Source organism: Schizophyllum commune (assembly GCF_000143185.2).
Source record: "Schizophyllum commune H4-8 unplaced genomic scaffold SCHCOscaffold_6, whole genome shotgun sequence".
NCBI classification, from domain to species: domain Eukaryota; kingdom Fungi; phylum Basidiomycota; class Agaricomycetes; order Agaricales; family Schizophyllaceae; genus Schizophyllum; species Schizophyllum commune.
In genome coordinates, this window is record NW_026089543.1 from 1,591,909 (window position 1) to 1,610,438 (window position 18,530).

The window sequence follows — 18,530 nt, forward strand, 5'->3', positions numbered from 1 at the left end:
TCAACGTTCAAGTTATAACCTCGATTGAGCATTAGACACAAGTATACGGTACAGGAGTTTTAGATACGATATAAGCAGAAACGCGTACAACTGACGACAGCGTCCTCATCCTACCCGGCGAAAGGGCTTGACCCGCACCATGCGCGCCCTCATCCTCGTTACCTCCCAGGAAGAGCGCCCGTGTTGATGCAAGCCAGCGATCACACACGCTATCCCCTATGCAGGCGTACTGATCCCAGGCGTCGACCTCACCGAAGCAGCACCGTTCGTATCCGCCTTGACACCATTAGGCACAGCGGAAACCCTGTCACTCGTCTCAGCACATCTAGCGCACAGGATCCCTCGACCAGCACACTCACCGCCGCTTCTTCTCGCTCTTGTCAGGCGAGTGCCCGCCGGCGACGCTCTTGCGCTTCCTCGGCCGCTCCGCGGGCGACTCGTATACGAACTCGGGCAGCTCGCTCCTGCGTGGGTTATGTGTGAGCTATACCAGTCGATGAATGGAACCCCGACCGAGGCGTCGCACCTCTTGATATGCCGCACGTTCACGCGCATCTTCGTCTCGTCGTACGTCTCCCACTTCTTCACGAGATTGCAGAACTCGCCGGTAGGGAAGGAGATGTTAAGCTGCCGGGTGCCCGAGTTGCCTGTAGCGTGTCAGTACGGTGGATAAGGCCTGAACATGAGATGACCACGTACCGTCCTTGGGCTTGAATTCCAGGCCGAGGAAGAACGCCGTGGTGTAGACGGTGGTAGTTTTGTCGCCCGCGGGGCGGCCCTCCGCAGCCTTGAGGTCCGAAAAGCGCCCTTCCGTCGCCGCACGGCGTTCGTCGTCGGAGATACAGTGATATATCCTCTCGAAGCCCTTGATGAAGGGCCGCGTCACCTGTATGATGCTCCCTTCCTGCGCGTCCAAGCGGAGGACCAGCTGGCGAATGCGCGACTCGATGAAGCCAGACCTAGGAGAAAACGAAGCGTCAGCAATAGCTGAAAGCAGTGAAAACATGCGACTTGCCATTTGTCGTGCGAGTGTTGATCATCCGCAGAGGCCACGATCTGGAGGTAGTGTCTAAAGTCGGTGAAGAAGGTGTGCTTGTTGAAGAGGTCGGCCCAGGAGGCCTCGCCCTTCTGTATTTGACCAACGATATCAAGGCCTGAGTAGCCCATGTTAGAATGTGTGGTTCTCTCGCCCACGCTGGCATACCTCGCTTGAACTCGTGGATCATGACAGTTTGTGTAGAATAGGATACGTTATGCGTTGAATTCATGGAGGGGTATGAGGGGGTGATGATAGGCATGCGGTGAGCGCGGTCGGACGGGTAAACCTGGACGGGATGAATACGCGCGTCTCAGAACGAAGGAGCGAGGAGGGCATACCTGAGGATTCCATATTCTAACTTCAAGGGGGCCCTCTTCGATCTGCTTCAACAGTACAGGTTGCGGCCATTGCCTTGCCAATATGAGCGATCACTGTGTGGCGCAAGTGAAAGGATCGTCCTTACCACCTCCACATGATCCCAAAGAAGCGCCGCACAATAGTACCCGCGACAGCGTTCGGGTACAGCTGACAGATACGCGCGACCAGCATTGCCCAAGCTACACCACCGAGGAATCCATTGATGTTCGAGTAGATGGCTCGTCTTTGTGCCCACAACTTGATGCACCGGAGAGCGTCGCGGAAGACCTGGTGATTCGGGATCAGACTGAGAATCTCGTCGACGAGGCGCGAGCCTCCGAGACTCTTGATACAGCGCTCGTCGAGGTTGCGCAGCAGCTCATTGTTCTGCAGCGAGAGGTCGTCCGGGATGGAGGAGAGCTGCACCATGCGTGCCATCAGCAAGTCGAGCGGAATACCCATCATCTTGATCTTGATAATGGGAACGAACGCGTCGGGGACGCCCTAGTACACGAAGACGCGTCAGTGCAAGGGGCCGATCGTAAGAGTTGGCTACGCACCGAGACTTCCGTTATGTTTGGCTCCTCGCGCAGCATGGGCTCAAACACGGAGAAGAACTCGTCACGGTTGACATGCTTAGGGACGACGCATAGGGTGTCAATATCCGAACCTGGCCCGTGTACGCCGAGCCGGTATGACCCAAAGGTGAATATTTTACCACCCGCCGCGTTCGCGGTCGCGTCTGACAAGCCATGCGCCTTCGCTACTGTTGTTACAAACTTCTTCACTAATGCAGATATACGACCGAGCACTATCTCTCTGCGAAGGCGTTAGAGAGGGGGAAGCAACAAAGGGTCGGTCGACGCACCTGGTGCGCGACTCTTGGTCGGACTCGAACGTGCTCTGCGCCCGTAATTCTTGCATAAGAGATTCCGTGAGTTTTTGATCTTCTGCAGACGATTCAGCGGTGGAGATTGGGGGCGTCACGCCCAAATAGCTGATCGTCTGTTAGACTATGCCCCCTCGCGAAGTATGTGCGACGTACGTTTGCGCCATTTCAGAGAAAGTAGACGAGGGAAAAGAGCCACTTGTGAGTGCTTATGTCGAGCTCAGACGTTCCGACGCTTCGGCCTCAGACTTCAATTGAAAGCGAGATGGTGGTTGGGAGCAAGCGCTGGCCGACCGGTCCGAAAGAGCGAGGGCTTCCTTTGATCCGCGCACGTGTCGTTTGCCTTTCCCGATCACGGGAAATGTTGAAGATCACGGACTGCATTATTTCCCTCGCATGGCCCTGTCGTGCCCGCTAAAGCCATCTGAATACAGACCCGACCAGCACCTTGCTGAATGGAATGCTACCCTATGGCGTGCATCGTAGTCGTGCCCCAAACAAATATAGAACAATGGACACCTTGATCACACGTGGGCACCCATTTTCATCTTATCGTTGCATCACCAAAAACGCGCCGTATGAGGCTCGGGCACAGCACCCAGTCCTTGCCTCTTACCCTCACGACGACCACAAACTAACGACCCGCGAACGGCGTGCAATGCTGGCATTATTCGCCCTCGCCCTCTGCGCCCTTGCGGCCCTGCAGAGCAGCGTCGTCCGTGCGCACATGATGATGTCCGACCCGCCCCCCTTACGCAGCCAGTACAACAAATACGCCACGAACGCTGACTACGACATGACGAGCCCTCTAACGTCCGATGGGTCCAACTACCCTTGCAAGGGCTACTTGGACGACACGTCCGGGAAGGACCCTGTGGCAACCTGGAAGGCTGGCTCTTCCCAGACAGTCACGTACGTTCGTTCACCTTCGTTGCGTGAAGAGCTTGCTGATGAAGTGGGTGTAGCATCGAGGGCAGTGCCAACCATGGAGGCGGTTCTTGCCAGCTTTCCATATCCGAAGACGACGGTGCCTCGTTCAAAGTCATCAAGTCTTTCGAAGGCGGATGCCCCACCGCAGGTCCCGACAAGCTCAGCGTCGACATCCCCTCCGACGTATCTTCTGGCACTAGGGTCTTCGCCTGGACCTGGAACAATCAGATCGGGAACCGGGAGTTCTACATGAACTGGTACGCCTTCCACTTCGGCGGGTGTACGTGCATCCTAATTTGTACACCCAGTGCCATGATCACGATTGAAGACGGCGGCTCCGGCCTCGACAGCTATCCTGATGTCTTCGTGGCGCAGCTTAGTGGCGTCAACTCCTGTACCGTCGCCGAGGGCGTGGATGTCCTCTACCCCAGCCCAGGCGACCAAGTCGAACGAGAAGACGGGGACAGCAAACTCGGCAACCCCACAGGCGACTGCGGCCCCGTCTCCAGGTCCAGCGGCGGCTCCTCCGGCAGCAGTGGTTCCTCCGGCGGAAGCTCAAGCACTGGCTCCGGTGAGTCGACCGTCGATGCTACCACATCCACAAGCTCCTCGATTATGGCCACATCCACGCGCGCCCTCTCATCCACCCCAACGACGGTTCCCTCTTATTCAACTTCGGATACAGACACGTCGTCCTCGTATACTGCTGGCGCAGGCGCCGGCACGTCGCGCACCTCGGGCATCGGCTCGTACCCTACTTCGTCTGCTGGCTCAGACCCGTCATCGTCAGCTGGTACTGATCCCTCTGCTGGAACAGACGCATCGACGTACCAGAAGTGTCGCCTCATCGCCCAGCACCAGACATCATCCATCTGGCGGCGACGGCTCTCTTCCTTCGCTCGAGGCTTCGGACTTTCCAGCGCTGTATGAGTAGCATCTATTGCCAGCCGCGAACCATATCTATGTATCTACTATCGTATCCGCTGTACGCGCTGCATGTAACTGTATTATCTCTACACACGACTTTACTTATGGACGTAGCCTTACGAGTGATGGATATTCTTGTGCTGAACCGTGGGAATATAGACGCGTCCATTCTTCTTCCGCGTTCTATCAACAGAACCAAACAATCCGGCTTGTTCTCAACGTCCATCTGCCCGGGCATCCCCTCAAAAAATCGCGTATAGCTCTGCATTGTTGTCCCCCGAAGCCCTGTGATCGCTGTCTTACCCTAATTCCTGTGTATTGTCTCAATCTGTACAAGCGCCATCCTGTGTATCATAACCTGCATGTAAGGGCGCCTTTTCCTGTTTACACTGACGCAGTAGATCTCCCTGTTTTGTAATCCCCTTCTGAATGTCATTTCCTGCTTGCTCAACTGCTCCATTGCTCGCCCTTTTTTAGAACAAGACCTTTGACCATTCGCAAGTCCCAGCTAGCTTAAGCGCCCAGCATCCCCACCATGCCTTCAGACGACTTCGATATATATGGGGAGGACATCAGTTACAGCGTCCACCAGCCCGAGGTGCGTGTCCCCCTACCATGTAATGCGACTCCGCAGCTAACGAACAGTAGAACAACGACGTGGACCAGTTCGCGATGAAGGAAGAGCAGCAAGTGCAATCGGTCGTCAATGACACGCCCCCCAAGACGGGCGAGAAGCGGCCTCGCGAGGACGAAAGCGCCGCAAACAACCAGCCCGACGAGCAGCAATCTGTCAAGCGCGAACAGACCCCCCAGCAGATCCCCAGCGGCGTCCAGACGTCGAATACCCCCAGCCAGATCCCCGGCATGGGCAATAATTCAGGAGGGGGCATGAACGATGCGCTCTACATCGGAGACCTACAATGGGTGTGTGGCGAGCTCGTTTCCGTGGCATTTATGCTGATCGCTGAACAGTGGACGACGGACGAGGACCTGCGCCAGGTCGCGCTCAACGTTGGTGTGAACATTGACCACAAGTACATCACCTTCTCGGAGCACAAGGTCAACGGGAAGAGCAAAGGGTGCGCATATATGCGCCTATACTCAATCGCCATCGCCTAATTGTCCATCTAGGATCGCATACATCGAGTGTGGAAGCCACGAGAACGCTGCAGCTATCAAGAACTGGTTCGACAACAAGTGCGTACCCTCGCCACATACTTTCCAAATGGACACTGATTATTCTTCCCGTTCAGCGACTTCCAGAACCGGCGCGCCAATGCGTCCTTCACCTCTTCTGCGCAAGGCAACCCATTCCGCACCCTTCCCAAAGGTAAGGCCACCCTCGATCCCCTTACGCGTCATCCTCATCTCACCTTCGTTTGCAGAGCCTCCCCCGCGCGAGCTCCGCCAAGGCGGCGTTCGTGGCAACTTCCGCGGCGGCAACATGGGTGGCGCGAACATGCGCGGCAACATGATGCGCGGCGGCATGGTCGCGCCCAACATGCCTCCCGTCGGCGGGATGGCGCCCATGGGCATGCCCCCCATGAACATGATGGCCAACATGATGGGCATGGCGAACATGATGGGCATGGGCGGCGGGTTTAACGGGCGCGGGGGCATGGGCGGGCGCGGCGGCGGCATGATGGGTCGCGGGGGCATGATGGGCGGCGGCATGGGTATGGCTTCCTAGACTACCGCGGCTGGCCAGTATGTTCTTACCTGTGAATGATGTTGTAGGTGGTGCTATGGGCCGGGGCGGCTTTGGCATGCAGGGGCACTTCAATCCGGCGTTCATGGGTGGCGCTGCGGCGAACGCAGGGAACAACGCCGACGGGCCGAGGAAACGCTTCAAGATGGAGCAGTAGGCTAGTGTGCGGCGGGATAGTATATCCACTGGCGTACTGGGCCGTCGACCAGCGGCCATGTACCTGCGGGGCAAAACCTTTCAAGATGGACGGGAAGGGACGCGCTGCAGAATGGATCAATAGGAAGGGTCTAGAGGGAAGTAAAATGAAAGGACATCTCGTTGCGTTATCTATCGTCTATTCAATGTTGTTTTCTGTACTTATTTGCTGTCTCATGGGGTCCGTACACGGATTCCAGAATGAATCTCGAAGGACACGAACAACTGCGTTTCTCGCCCGATCTCTACAAACTTCGTCACTTTCGGCGGCGCTCAAAGTCATCCCCTTTCACTGCTCTTCTTTTATGGCGGCAAAGCTTTCAAGACCGAAGACATAAGTCGTCAAAGTGTGTGGCGACCAATCTATGAATTTTGGGATCTCCTACTCAATACACAAGTAGTATGCGAGACATGTATATGCTACACTAGCATGACCGCCACTCATCCATCCGCACGAAAATTTCACTTCGACGTCCACGCGCGCGCCGGCAACAACGATGCGACGTACAACGACACAAGACTCGTGCCGAGCAGCACGTAGTACACCATCCACCCACCGAGGTAATTGTGCTTTATGGACAACGAGAATAGCGAGTTCGCTGCTGCTGGCCCGATGGCGCGCATGATGGAGACGGACATCTGGCAGAGGCCGCTGGAGGGAGTAAGACATGGGATCTCAGGGAAGGAAAGGAAGGGAGAACGTACTTGGTCGCGCCCAAACTTGCGCGATTCGGCGATGCTGCCGAGATGAAGATGAACACAGCGCCTTTGCAAAAATCAGTACACCAGAAACCGCGACGGATGATGCTAGCAGATACTCACCATAAGACAAGCTGATAAGCAGAGACAGCACGATCTGCAATCCTACGAGCACCCAGACCATGGCAGAGTACCCCTCAGCCTTAGCGTACAAGCTGATTAGAGGGAAGAGCATGATGATCGGAATGCTAGCGGCAATGCCAGCGATGAACGTCTTCTTCGAGCCAAAATGGTCGTGAATCCTGGCGAAGAAGAATATCTGAAGGATGTTAGGCTTGTAAAATACTTGCGCGAAGGGCCTCAGCCTACCTGGAAGATACCGTTTAAAATTCCGAACACCGAAAGGATCGAACCGATGTGCGCGGGCGGAAGTCCGAGGCCACCTATGCTATTGTCAGCGATAAAGTGGAAGGATTGACAACCCACGCACCAAGCTCAATGGGCGTAGAGAAAAAGAGCGGCTGAATCGCACGGTACGCAATATCTACGAGGGAGAGGAAAGCGTAGTTCATCCCGGCGATAATAACGCGGGGGATGATGAGCTTGTTCAGTGGAACAGGCCGCTCGCTCTCAGGGATGTCATCAAGAGGCTTGGGTGCGTCGATGAGCGTGTCCTTGCTCTTGCGGGTGAGCCCGAGGTATTCACCCCATGTCTGCGTCGCCTTCGAGGTTTCCTTGAGGTGGAAGTACACCACAAACCAGGCGATAGCGGAGAAAGTAGCTGGGACGGCGCAGGGAAGGAAGTACGGGTACTCTTTCAATAATTGGAAGCGCCCGAAGATGGAAGGGAATTGTTCGGCGGGGTGTGAGAGTGCGCCTCCGATAACTATTTCCGGGTCAGCAGGTAGCAACGAAGCGGTTAAGGACAACGTACTGGGACCGAGGGTACCACCTGTGGACCAGGCTATCGGCATGTAGGCATACGCCTAAACCGGGTAAGATACATCTAATTGACAGCAAGCCAACTTACTACCGCGATGTTCGTCTCGTCGGTCATTTCGGCCATCATACTAGCGATAGGTCAGCCGCGCGATACAGAACCTTCCAGGGTATACACGGTACCTCTTGATCACGCCAATGTTCCCGTCTGCGACGAGTTAGTCACGAGGGAATCATGTGAGATGGCGAACGCACTCAGTGCACCGTTGAGTCCCCGACTGAAACGAGCGAGCTTGTCAGGAGGGCAAAGAGGTATGGTGGGCGTGGTGCGCACCTCAAGACCAGACCGAGGAACGTTTTCGAAAGGCCGAAGCAGTACATGGAAAGGGATAGACCGAGTAGGCCGATGAGAATGACAGGCTTGCGTCCTACGCGGTCCGATGTGCGACTCCAGTGCAGTACAGTCATGGCTTGCGTGAGGAAGAATAGAGATTGCTGTCCACGGGTGAGAGTCAGTCAGGCCGAGCGATCGCGCGGCGAGCTACGCACCAAAAGCCCGACATAGTGCCCGACCTTTGTCTCGTCGCCGTTTGTAATCCCAATGTCCCGAATGAGCTGGGCAAGGGTCAGTGAGGAACGAGGCGCGGTGCGAAGGACGGACCTGGGGCGTGAAGGGATAGATGACCTGACTCGTCAGCGGCTCAGCGAGCTGCAGGAAGAGTACGATGGAGAGCTGGCCGAAGTCGAGTGGCGTGCGCTTGGGAGCGCCGACCTGCAGCAGGGGAGTCTCCTCATCGACGGTGGCCGCGGTCATGGCGTTCGTGAGTGGTCGTGAAAAGCAAGAACGTTGCGCGCGTGAGGGAAGACGGCGCGAATACCGCTCGAGGGGCCCTCTTCTACTTAGATCCGGGGTGCCGATATTTGATACTTCGTGAGTAGTAAAGAGAAGACCTCGCAGCAGCTGCTTGAGGTCACTGCGCGCCTCCTGCTCTCTCGGCAATCATGCTGTTCGGCCGACAGGTGCAGGTCGCTCTCGTACATTGAGTACAATCGTTCATGTCGAGGCTGATAGGCGGGTGCTCCTCAAGAGTTGGAGGGTACACGGTAGACTCTGAAGCGCCGTCGCGGATCTACGGACCGCCAGATAACCCGCAAATGCCGCCGGTTGACGTCAATCAATCTTCGACCACCCGCGGCAAGAGAACAATGGCCAGCACGTGAGGACAGGTTCAATTGAGCGACCCATGGGAGCCCATGGGACGATCTGGACTGGACCACATCCTCAGAGGCAGCCAAAGCCAGTAGCAAATGCCATCGATGGATACCTGATCATGGCGGCATAGAAGAGCTTCAAGCCGACTTGCAAGACGTACATTGCTCTACTTACGTGCTATGTCAGAAAAGTGCCGGTAGTGTTCATCAGTACGTTTCCTTGATCCTGCCATAGGATAAAGAACATTGAGCGGAAAGACACGGGAAATAGTGACCGTGTACGCCAGTGAGAACTGGGGTCGGCAAGGTTAAGGTTCACTTACGAAGGGCAATGGGCAACGTCTCCTCTTCAGAAAAAATGACCTTTGATATGTGTCTCCTTGTGTGATGCAGAACGGACTGGTCGGCAGACCTTGAAGCTTGAAGCCAAGGTCACGGTTGAAGTTCACAAACGACGCCACTTGACGCCACAAAGACTTCGACAATTGCCGCAGGCGTCTACAAAACACATTTTCTCTCCTGCTGCAATCACAACCATCGGCGTCAAATTACTGTCTTTCCTCCGCATCCTGATGCGCCTCAAGGAAGGACGGTCCAGACAAACGTCGTAGAGAAAATGGAAGCCGTAAAACAATCTTTGCTGATGGTCCTCCCCCTGGTTGAGGACTGAGGACGCAGGGTCACCTAAGATATCCGACATGCATCTGTACGCCCTCTACGCCCTGACTCCACACATCGCCGTCGAATATTCGACTCTGTCACCGACATATCTCAGCAACTATGCTCTATGTGAGTCTGCCCCCCCTTCCCCCTTGTGGCCGACGAAGAAAAGCCTGGTAAAACAAGTCACCCCGTTATATCGATTCCTTCTTTGGAAGACGTCCTGTTCCTGTGGCACATGCTGCAGTCGAGCTCGACGGTGGGTGACGTTGTAGTAAGGAAGGCGGGGCTGAGGCTCTCACCCTTCACTCAGCTTCATGGTCAATCCCATCGTTGCTGACTCGTTGCATTTTTGCGCCACCTTGCTGTTTGCACCTCAGACTGTATCCGTCTCGTACCTTTCTTCCGAAGGATCAGGATGCCCGAACGTGCGACAGAGCATCATGCAGAGCGCAAGCACAGTGATCACCGTCATTCGTAGGCTCGCATCCAGGGAACCATCAATGTCCGTCTAAAATACAGTACCTACATGGCGTACTGCTGTACTTGTATATTGTGTAGGAGATCCCGAATTCATTGCTCACGCAGGGGCCCCGCCGAGGAACGAGGCAGGGGAAGCGGGAGCAATGCGTGTTCGCGATGGATGGGCCGGAGTGCCGTACAAACAAGTACAAATCACGGAACGCAACGCAACAAAAAAGCGCTGCGCGCCTTTCAATGCGCGCAGCGCGTTCAAACTTCGAGATAAGGCTCTGAAATTCTGCATGAAAGCTCATTAGGGTATACTGAGATAGCTAGCGATTTTTCACGGAAATCCTTATACCCAAAGTGACTGAGCTACATTTCTTTGCCCTATGGCTCTGTCCGGCGCCAGCGCGCCCGCTAGGGTGGTCGGGCCGCAAGCCCGCGCGCCTACGGCGCGCGGTAAGCCCCTGCGTGAGCCACCGTGGGTTCCCCACTTAACTATTTTAATTTGTATAGCCGCCACATGCTTCGACGATCCACATCCTGTTTGTCGCCACAACAGAAGCAGTGAAAGGAGAAGGGGACGCCGATAACAATGAAAGCCAGTCCGAACTGAGCAAGTTGACATGTTGCCGAACGGCATTCACGGGCCCCTGTCCAAGCGCGGCAACTGCCGATGGCCCTATTCTTCTCTCGACGGTCATAGCACGGGCCCGCGCACTGCCGTCCACACCTCTTCCTTTCACCCTCCACGCCACTTATCGGCCACCCTCCCTTTCTTGGTCCGACACGATGACCAGCTTTGCAGATCTCCTCCAACTAGCGCATACACAGACGCAGCAGGCCGAAAACCAGGTGCAGGCCGTGCTCGCGGAGCGCAAGCGCAAGGAGGCGGAGAAGCGGAAGCAAGAGGAGGAGCGCGCGCGGAAGGAGCGGGAGCTCGAGAAGCAGCGGATCCAGCGCAAGCTCGACGAGGAGCGCCGCGAGCAGGAGCGCCGCAAGCGCCAGGAAGAGGAGCAGGCGGCTAAGGAGGCTGCCCGACGACGGCGGGAAGAAGAGGCGCGCGAGCAGGTCCTCCATGGGCTGAAGCGCGGCTCGAGCACGACGAAGCGCCACCGACTCATTGAAGAGGACGAGGACGGCGCGAGCTCCTCCCGCGCGTCCTCCGCCGTGCCACTGACTCGCGAGGAGAAGCGCGAGCGCAAGATGCAAGCGGAGCTGCGGAAAGCGTACGGGCTGCCGAAGAGCACGAAGAAGGGCGCCGGGTACAGCAAATATGGCGCACGCCTGCCCGGTGGCGCGATGGACATCGTGGACAACGGCGACGCCGCCGGCCCGTCGGGCATGTCGACGAAGCAGCGGCTGCTGTCGACGCCGATCGGGCTGACAAAGGTGTACCAGAACAAGCGCGACACGCGCACGACGGCGGAGGTCATCGAGGCGAAGCAGCAGCCGCACACGCTCAATGGCGAGGACGCGCGCCACTTCAACGACTGGTTCGGGCCGGGCAAGGAGGCGCGGGCCTCGGGCTCAGCATCTCGTGAGTGGCCACAATCTTGTTTTCCGGTCGTTGCCACTGATCATTTGCCACTTAAGATGCCTCGCTATCCGGAAAGAAGTCTATGTCGTCTCTACCACCCTCCCAGTCTACCTCCTCGAAGTCTTTCTCAGCGTCGCGCGCAGGTCAACAGAAACCCTCCACAAGTTCTGCAGCGCGACAAGGGCAGAAGCCTAACAAGCGCCCACGCTCGCCTGCACATTCCGAGTACGACTCCGAGCCCGACGAGTACCGCAAGCATCGCAAGAGACGTCCCTTTGATGATGAAGAACCTGTCAATGTGCAAGAAGAAATCTGGCGGCTATTTGGCAAGGATCGTGGTCGGTACGTCAATAGGGACGTTGAAAGCGACGACGACATGGAGGCGGATGCGATGGCTGTCGAACGCGAGGAGAAGCTCAGGCATGTCTCCTTCATCTGGTCTACTCCTTGTTGCTTACTGGTTTCTCTGCAGCGCACGTTACGCTAAAGAAGAGGATCTCCGGGCCGCGGAGGAGGAGCGCCGTCACGAAGAGGAGAAGCGGCGGCGCAAACTCATGAAGGAGAAGGAGAAACGGGGGAAGGCTTGATTCTGGAACGCCACCGTCGGATGGACATCCTGATCGCAACCTATCCTATGCATCTTTCACATATCATTTAGCACTATTCCTGCCATGCTTTCGCTATGTTGTCCCAGTGCCGCTTATGCATAACTAACCTTCAGATCTCTCGCCTTGTATACGCATCGTATTTACTGTATACTTCCATTTCATCTGTCGTGGCAAGCTATGACACGGGCATCCGCTACAACTTGATCCCCAAACCTGAGAGGCACGTACGTTGACGGTCAGGCAGTCAGCATGATGCACTACGAGTTAGAGGCAGAGTCAGCCCAAACCTTCTTGAGCACGACGGACTCGAGGAATTCGGCCGGAAAAGCGACGTCGTGACGTCATTCCCACGCCCCTCGGTGGACGGAGACGCGTTGGATTCGCAGTTTGATCTGCTCGTGTCCGTTTCTTGGCTTGCTCTCGACTCTCATCATGGGCCTTTCGCGCGAGATTGTTAACATTCAGGTGTGTCCTCCCCTCGAAAGCAGCGCTCCGCGCCCTCTGACGCCCTCCGCAGGTTGGACAGGTCGGTAGACGCGCATATCCCGTTTGGTAGACGCGCTCAAGTAAGGACCACAGGCAGGTAATCAGGTCGGGGAGGCGTTCTGGCAGAAGGTGCTGGAGGAGCACAATCTGGACAATGAGGGGGTGCGTCGTGTGGCGAGCGAGGGCTGGGGACGCGCGCTAATCGCATGATCTGCAATGCAGCACTACAAAGGAGACCCGACGAGCGATTCCATCCACTTGCAACGTGTACGCCCCGAGATCTTTCCTTCCCTCGGCGCTCCCCTCATATTCCTTCCTTTAGGCCGGCGTCTACTTCAGCGAGGTCGATACTACTGGACCCACGAAGTATGTCCCTCGCAGCGTCCAGGTCGACTTGGAGGCCGGTGTTTGCAACAGGGTCAGGAAAGCAGGTTACGACGCGACTGGGCAAACTGAAGCATCTCGCAGATCAAGAATGGACCTATGGGCGCTCTGTTCAGACCCGACTCGTACATCTACGGCGAAGTAGGTGCGGGGAACAACTGGGCGAAAGGATGTACGAGTACAGCACGCTTCGTAGCAGGGCCTTACTGACTTGCGGAGATCAGTCTACACCGAGGGTGCTGAGATCATCGACAACATTCAGGTAAGCATCGGTAAACACGCGTTCTGAACAACTGTGCTGAACGCACCATAGGATGTGATTCGCAAGCAGAGCGAGGCCTGCGATGCTTTGCAGGGCTTCCAGATCGTACACTCCCTCGGTGGTGGTAGTGGCGCTGGTCTCGGTACACTTCTGCTGTCCAAGCTTCGAGAGGTATGTTCATTCACGTCAAGGAGACGCGGTTCTGACATGGTTGCGTAGGAATACCCGGACCGCATGATGTCGACCTTCTCCATCCTTCCTTCCCCCAAAGTTTCGGAGACGGTCGTCGAGCCGTACAACGCCATGCTGTCCATGCACCAGCTTGTTGACAACAGCGACTTGACGATCTGCATTGACAATGAGGCTCTGTTCGTTGCTAGTACTCTCCCTGAGAATCACTTGTTTACCGTCTCTTCAGGTACGCTATTGTCGAGCGCACTCTCAAGATCAAGCAGCCCAAGTTCTCTCACTTGAACGAGGTACCTCAGTCTCCATTCGTCCATACAATGAATTTTGACATAAAGTCTAGCTCATCTCGCGTGTTATGTGCGGCGTCAGCACTAGCTTGCGATTCCCCGGTCAGCTCAATGGGTAAGAACTCATCTCACCCGATTGTTCTACGCTGACCTTTTACAGCGACCTCCGCAAGCTGGGCATGAACCTTGTGCCGTTCCCTCGAGTACGCGGTTCACGGCTTCGTGACGAGGACGTTTCTGACCACTGCTATAGCTGCACTTCCTCATGCCGTCGTACGCACCCATCTTCAACACGGAGGCGCAGAAGTACACGCGACTCACGACTGCCGACTTGACGTCTGCGTACGCAAAGTATCATTACGTCTCACGGGCCCCAGCTGACTGCTCCGTAGCCTCTTCGACCGCCACAACTTCCTCGTTGCATGCGACCCGCGCTTTGGGTGTGTTGCGTCTCATCATATCAAGGCTCAGACGGCTGAACCACATTCCCGCCCAGTCGCTACCTCACCGCAGCGACCATCTACCGCGGCAACGTCGCCTCCCGAGAAGTACGTTGAGCCACACCCGACACACCCCTGCCACGCTAACTCCGTCCGCCACAGGCTGAAGTACGTCCTCGTTCGTCAGAGTGATCAGGACGTATGCTGACCAGGATATCTACTAGGTCGCCGTGCACGATCTGCAGGTGAAGAATGCGCCGCAGTTCACTGAGTAAGTAGACTGCCTTTTGGGTCAATGTAGCTGGGGCTAACAGGATGATAGGTGGATCCCGGACAATGTTTCGGTGTCGCTCGTGTCTGTGCCACCCGCAGGCTTGACGCAGGTGGGTGCTTCTTGTCTGGATGTGCGATATACTTGTGCTTACGACGGCTGAACAGGCTGCTACTTGCCTCGCAAACTCGACATCCATCCAGGAGCTCTTCCAGCGGACCGCGGAGACGGTGCGTTGCTTTGCGCTATCAACAGACTGCTCAGCTGACTGTCTCTCAGTTCAGCGCCATGTACAAGCGCCGTGCCTTCTTGCATTGGTATGCAGGATGCCACACTTTGGCTTCAGTTTCATCTAACTGTCTCGCAGGTACACCAACGAAGGCATGGACGAGATGGAGTTCTCCGAGGCCGAGTCGAACACCCATGACCTGATGTACGCCCTCTCTCGCTCATAGCCGCTGTGTCCTGATCAATCGACCACTGTAGTTCCGAGTACCAGCAATACCAGGAAGCCAGCGTCGAAGATGAAGAACAATACGAAGAAGAGGGCGAGTATGAGGAAGAGGCCGCTGACGAGGAAGAGCAATAAGACGAGGCCTGCTGATCTGCTGCGCTTTCCGACTATCGAATTCGACCATGTATCATCTTGCTTTATATGTTCTTGCTTTACGCGCACCTTGTTTTCACACAACGCACTACTCCACTAACGATACGACAATCGACTGACAACCTGGCAGTCGACCTCATCTAACGCTCGGCAGTCGAATATATCGACTCGCCCTGACCTTCGTTCGCTCTTCATGACCACATTCTACCGTATATATATATAATGATCGCTTGCTTCTCTGCTTCATTGTCCACGCTCCTTTAATCCCTGATACCACGATTTTTGCTCCTCTGGCAGTGGATAGCTAATCGCGTATACAGTCTACTCCGTACAACGATGCATCTATAATGCAATGCTACTCGTGGCGCTGGTCCGGGGGGTGGCAAGGCGAGGGGGACTACAGTACGAAGGTACAGTCTGCTGTCTCGTCGTTGGCCTGACATCCAGGTAGCCACTGCGCTCAAATCGCCAACTCGAGCGTATCGCGCGCACGGTCGGGCTCAGGCAGGCTGCCCGATGCCACCTTCGCGCCCCGATATGAGCTTATAGGGTGTCAATGTCCTCATTTCGCCTCCGCCTTGTCGGCCGATGCATATCGAGAGGTGCTGATTCGTCCCTGAGGTGAGGCCTTCGCTCATGTAGAAGACGCTCTGATACGAATGAGGCGCAGGCGAACGTCAGTACCAGCGCAACCTGAAGCCATGATCAGGACAATATGAATGGCGATAGCCTCCGTTAATGGCCTTCCCCGCACCCTCCACCGACCTCGACCCTCGTCTCAATGCGCTGGTCATACGTATAGCCTGTTTCCTCGAGTGAAGGAAGCCTTCCAGCGAGCCTGCTGACGTCTATGCGGGGCGGCTCTATGGATCGCCCACCACTATATCCTCGCCGTACATGCCTTATTCCCACCCTGATTAGTCGACGGGGGAGGGATGAGGTGGCGACGCGTCCTCGGGGTCAATCAGGTGAGCCCCATGTCCTGTTATCGTCGTTTGAGGGTGCGGCATTTGACACGGCATTCCTGGAGAGCCGGAGAATCCACGGTAAAACCGGTCCGCGGTGGAAGATGCTGCGTCGAAGGATATAAAGACGGGGCGGCGCGCGAGGGTGCGAGGATCGATCATTGCTCGAACTCGTTAACGTAGCTATGGCCTCGCAAGACTTTACTAGTGACCTCCCGCCGCAGTTCGCCGCGCTGAAGAAGGAGATTGCGGATTCCATTCCTGATTTCGAGAGTAAGGCGACGCGCGCGTGGGGCGAGATCATTGCAGAGCTTGCCACCGTCACGAAGGAAGTGATGAAGAAGGGCTCAAGTGTGCGTTGCCTTCTCTGTTGTGCTTCTCCGTGTCTCTTGTACTGAGCTTTGTCTTCTGCAGTACATACCAGAGGTCGAGTTCTCTGAACTAGAGAAGCTGTCGAAGGAGGACATCGACAAGATCAAGCGCATTGGCTCCGTCGTGATACACAACATTGTTCCTGACGAAGATGCGAGGAAGTGGAAGACTGACTTGGACGAGTTCGTGAAGACGAACCCAGACGTGGGAGGTGGGCGCGTGCGACGCGTCAGTCCAATAGCTGTACTGATCTTGTTTCATAGGCTTTCCGGAGGACAACAAGCAATTCTTTGAACTCTTGTAAGTGCTTTCGAGAGAGAGACACGGGCGAACATGACTCACGGGCTAACGCAGCTGGACGAAGTCCCAAGTACGCGCTCGTGCGCACCCCCAAATGCTCGCCGTGACAACGTGGCTCAACAACATCTTTCACATCGATGCGACGGAGGGCGTCGACCTCAACACGCCTCTAAGCTACGCGGACCGCTTCCGCATCCGGCACCCGGGTGGTTCGTGGACTAGGTAAGGCGATCTTCATCATCTACTATCTCGGTACTCACGGCGTCTTCTAGGTTTCCTCCACACGTTGATGGTAACTCTTTGCACTAATCCGTGTCGAGTCTCCAGTTTGAGACCGTTGACAGGCGGCGCTATCGAGCGCTGGCAGGACGAGAAGTTCAGGGCGTGCTTTGCGGAAGTACTCTCAGGAGAGTGGCGCAAGCATGACCCCTACGATCTGAAGGACCGTTTGTATGCAAAGGCGTCTCTGTACGGCCGTCCGAACCAGGTGAACCATGGATCTTCTATCATTCGAAGTGAAACTGAACACTTTGCAGTGCTCAGGTATGCTGCTCTAAGACTGTATGCAGCAGCGGCTAAACGTGCTCGTAGTTCTGAGGACATTCCAAGGCTGGCTTGCCATGACGTGGGTAACACGATTCGCTACCATCTCTCTCGGCCGAGGCTGACGATGATTACAGTGAAATCGCGCCTCACAACGTAGGTGTACTCGGCAAGAAGGCGTAGCCATCGCTGAGTTTAGGCCAGGGCACGCTGCGAGTCTTCCCTGATATCCTTCTATCGAACTGCGTGAGTTCAACTCCATTTCGTTGCTCGATACTCCTGAACCGCCGGCAGTACATCATCCTCCGTCCCTTCTTCAAGCCTCTGGTGGACCCCACATCTCCAGAGGCGCTAGACGCGAAGAACTGGGCCTTTGGTGCGGTCGCTTCGACGACGTCCGCAAGTACCATATACTCACCGTATATATCAGACATATCCTCAGCCAACTTCCCGGGCATCTACGCGCGAGACGGCGGCTACGGGGGACCGCGCCCTACGCCATATTACCACCCGCACCTCGCCCTGGACAAGATGATGATATCAATTCCGGCCGTCAAGCCTGGCGACGCTGTTTTCTGGCACACGGATGTAATCCAGTTGAGTGTTCGCGCATCCCCCTGCTCAACGAGTGACTGACCAGCGCCCCTCAACCTCGTCAGCTCGGTCGAGGAGGACCATGTCGGCACGGAGGACTCCGCCGTGATGTACATTGGCGCGGTGCCGACGACGCCTGGGAACCTGAAGTACCTCGAGCGCCAGAAGGAGAGCTTCGTCAATGGTGTCGCGCCTCCGGACTACCTGAAGACGTACGAGAGCAACTTCATTGGCATCGGCAAAGAAGAAGACGTCACGGGTACGGAGGGACGACGTGCTATGGGTTTGTCTGCTGCATGATGTGGTGCGAACTGGTACAATATATTCCAGAATGCGACTTTGAGTCTGTATACCAATGTAACAGTAACTGGAATATTCAGGACGAGAAGCCTTTTATTAGCTGAACATTTGTGTTGGGCTTGTAAGGCGCTCATATAGTCAACATCGCTGCCTCTCATGTATAGGAGATCCACTGATATCTAGGATGTCCTCATAGTCAGAACGCCAAGCGAGCAGCCATCCTTGCCTCCCTCCTTCTCGCTGACAGACCCTTTCTTGAACTTTCGCCGACAGTCAGCGCAATTCGAACGCGTCATGTCACGGTTCGTAATAACGCCCGGATGGTGCCGGTACCGTGGGAATCAGCTATTTTGTACGTGAAA

At 55.9% G+C, this 18,530-nt stretch overlaps 8 protein-coding genes across 8 annotated transcripts; 6 read left to right on the forward strand and 2 right to left on the reverse strand.

Moving 5' to 3' along the window:
- Positions 1–6: 6 nt before the first annotated feature.
- On the reverse strand, positions 7–2,568 carry SCHCODRAFT_02626448 (Poly(A) polymerase). The gene is made up of 11 exons (XM_050345349.1): positions 2,442–2,568; positions 2,265–2,393; positions 1,957–2,215; positions 1,503–1,900; positions 1,378–1,450; positions 1,205–1,325; positions 1,016–1,154; positions 700–959; positions 527–647; positions 360–464; positions 7–304 (listed from the first exon to the last, which is right to left on the reverse strand). The coding sequence occupies exons 1-11, from the start codon at positions 2,450–2,452 to the stop codon at positions 217–219; spliced, it is 1,704 nt and encodes a 567-aa protein (XP_050200108.1). The 5' UTR covers positions 2,453–2,568; the 3' UTR covers positions 7–216.
- Positions 2,569–2,849: 281 nt separating this feature from the next.
- Positions 2,850–4,315, forward strand: SCHCODRAFT_02626449 (uncharacterized protein). Its single transcript, XM_050345350.1, has 4 exons — positions 2,850–3,197; positions 3,251–3,472; positions 3,524–3,786; positions 4,033–4,315. Exons 1-4 carry the CDS (start codon positions 2,944–2,946, stop codon positions 4,143–4,145), a joined length of 852 nt encoding a protein of 283 aa, XP_050200109.1. The 5' UTR covers positions 2,850–2,943; the 3' UTR covers positions 4,146–4,315.
- Positions 4,316–4,345: 30 nt separating this feature from the next.
- On the forward strand, positions 4,346–6,286 carry SCHCODRAFT_02626450 (uncharacterized protein). Its single transcript, XM_003032118.2, has 8 exons — positions 4,346–4,506; positions 4,620–4,740; positions 4,791–5,066; positions 5,115–5,221; positions 5,274–5,339; positions 5,396–5,472; positions 5,528–5,818; positions 5,880–6,286. The coding sequence occupies exons 2-8, from the start codon at positions 4,678–4,680 to the stop codon at positions 6,005–6,007; spliced, it is 1,008 nt and encodes a 335-aa protein (XP_003032164.1). The 5' UTR covers positions 4,346–4,506; positions 4,620–4,677; the 3' UTR covers positions 6,008–6,286.
- An 83-nt stretch (positions 6,287–6,369) lies between these two features.
- On the reverse strand, positions 6,370–8,569 carry SCHCODRAFT_02626453 (MFS general substrate transporter). The gene is made up of 12 exons (XM_003031675.2): positions 8,345–8,569; positions 8,233–8,298; positions 8,018–8,178; positions 7,939–7,961; positions 7,867–7,891; positions 7,775–7,814; positions 7,679–7,730; positions 7,235–7,630; positions 7,114–7,187; positions 6,868–7,063; positions 6,751–6,811; positions 6,370–6,697 (listed from the first exon to the last, which is right to left on the reverse strand). Exons 1-12 carry the CDS (start codon positions 8,495–8,497, stop codon positions 6,508–6,510), a joined length of 1,437 nt encoding a protein of 478 aa, XP_003031721.1. The 5' UTR covers positions 8,498–8,569; the 3' UTR covers positions 6,370–6,507.
- Positions 8,570–10,130: 1,561 nt separating this feature from the next.
- Positions 10,131–10,528, forward strand: SCHCODRAFT_02626458 (uncharacterized protein; the record flags this gene model as incomplete). The annotated part of the gene is made up of 2 exons (XM_050345351.1): positions 10,131–10,311; positions 10,458–10,528. A coding segment is annotated over one exon (181 nt), but the record flags the coding sequence as incomplete, so codon positions are not given.
- A 164-nt stretch (positions 10,529–10,692) lies between these two features.
- On the forward strand, positions 10,693–12,415 carry SCHCODRAFT_02626459 (uncharacterized protein). Its single transcript, XM_003032117.2, has 3 exons — positions 10,693–11,560; positions 11,617–11,980; positions 12,033–12,415. Exons 1-3 carry the CDS (start codon positions 10,813–10,815, stop codon positions 12,145–12,147), a joined length of 1,227 nt encoding a protein of 408 aa, XP_003032163.1. The 5' UTR covers positions 10,693–10,812; the 3' UTR covers positions 12,148–12,415.
- A 185-nt stretch (positions 12,416–12,600) lies between these two features.
- Positions 12,601–15,076, forward strand: SCHCODRAFT_02701469 (tubulin-domain-containing protein; the record flags this gene model as incomplete). Its single annotated transcript, XM_003032116.2, has 22 exons — positions 12,601–12,633; positions 12,686–12,694; positions 12,748–12,816; positions 12,877–12,921; positions 12,977–13,072; positions 13,123–13,210; positions 13,263–13,300; positions 13,352–13,471; positions 13,520–13,668; positions 13,719–13,779; positions 13,830–13,891; positions 13,937–13,979; positions 14,030–14,118; positions 14,169–14,216; positions 14,273–14,324; positions 14,379–14,384; positions 14,441–14,487; positions 14,539–14,599; positions 14,655–14,717; positions 14,767–14,804; positions 14,855–14,920; positions 14,974–15,076. The coding sequence occupies 22 exons, from the start codon at positions 12,601–12,603 to the stop codon at positions 15,074–15,076; spliced, it is 1,386 nt and encodes a 461-aa protein (XP_003032162.1).
- Positions 15,077–16,193: 1,117 nt separating this feature from the next.
- On the forward strand, positions 16,194–18,401 carry SCHCODRAFT_02626469 (DUF1479-domain-containing protein). Its single transcript, XM_050345352.1, has 13 exons — positions 16,194–16,412; positions 16,474–16,642; positions 16,695–16,731; positions 16,786–16,953; positions 17,004–17,023; positions 17,076–17,218; positions 17,268–17,274; positions 17,323–17,356; positions 17,412–17,430; positions 17,479–17,520; positions 17,569–17,650; positions 17,705–17,870; positions 17,934–18,401. Exons 1-13 carry the CDS (start codon positions 16,245–16,247, stop codon positions 18,166–18,168), a joined length of 1,290 nt encoding a protein of 429 aa, XP_050200111.1. The 5' UTR covers positions 16,194–16,244; the 3' UTR covers positions 18,169–18,401.
- Positions 18,402–18,530: the final 129 nt, after the last annotated feature.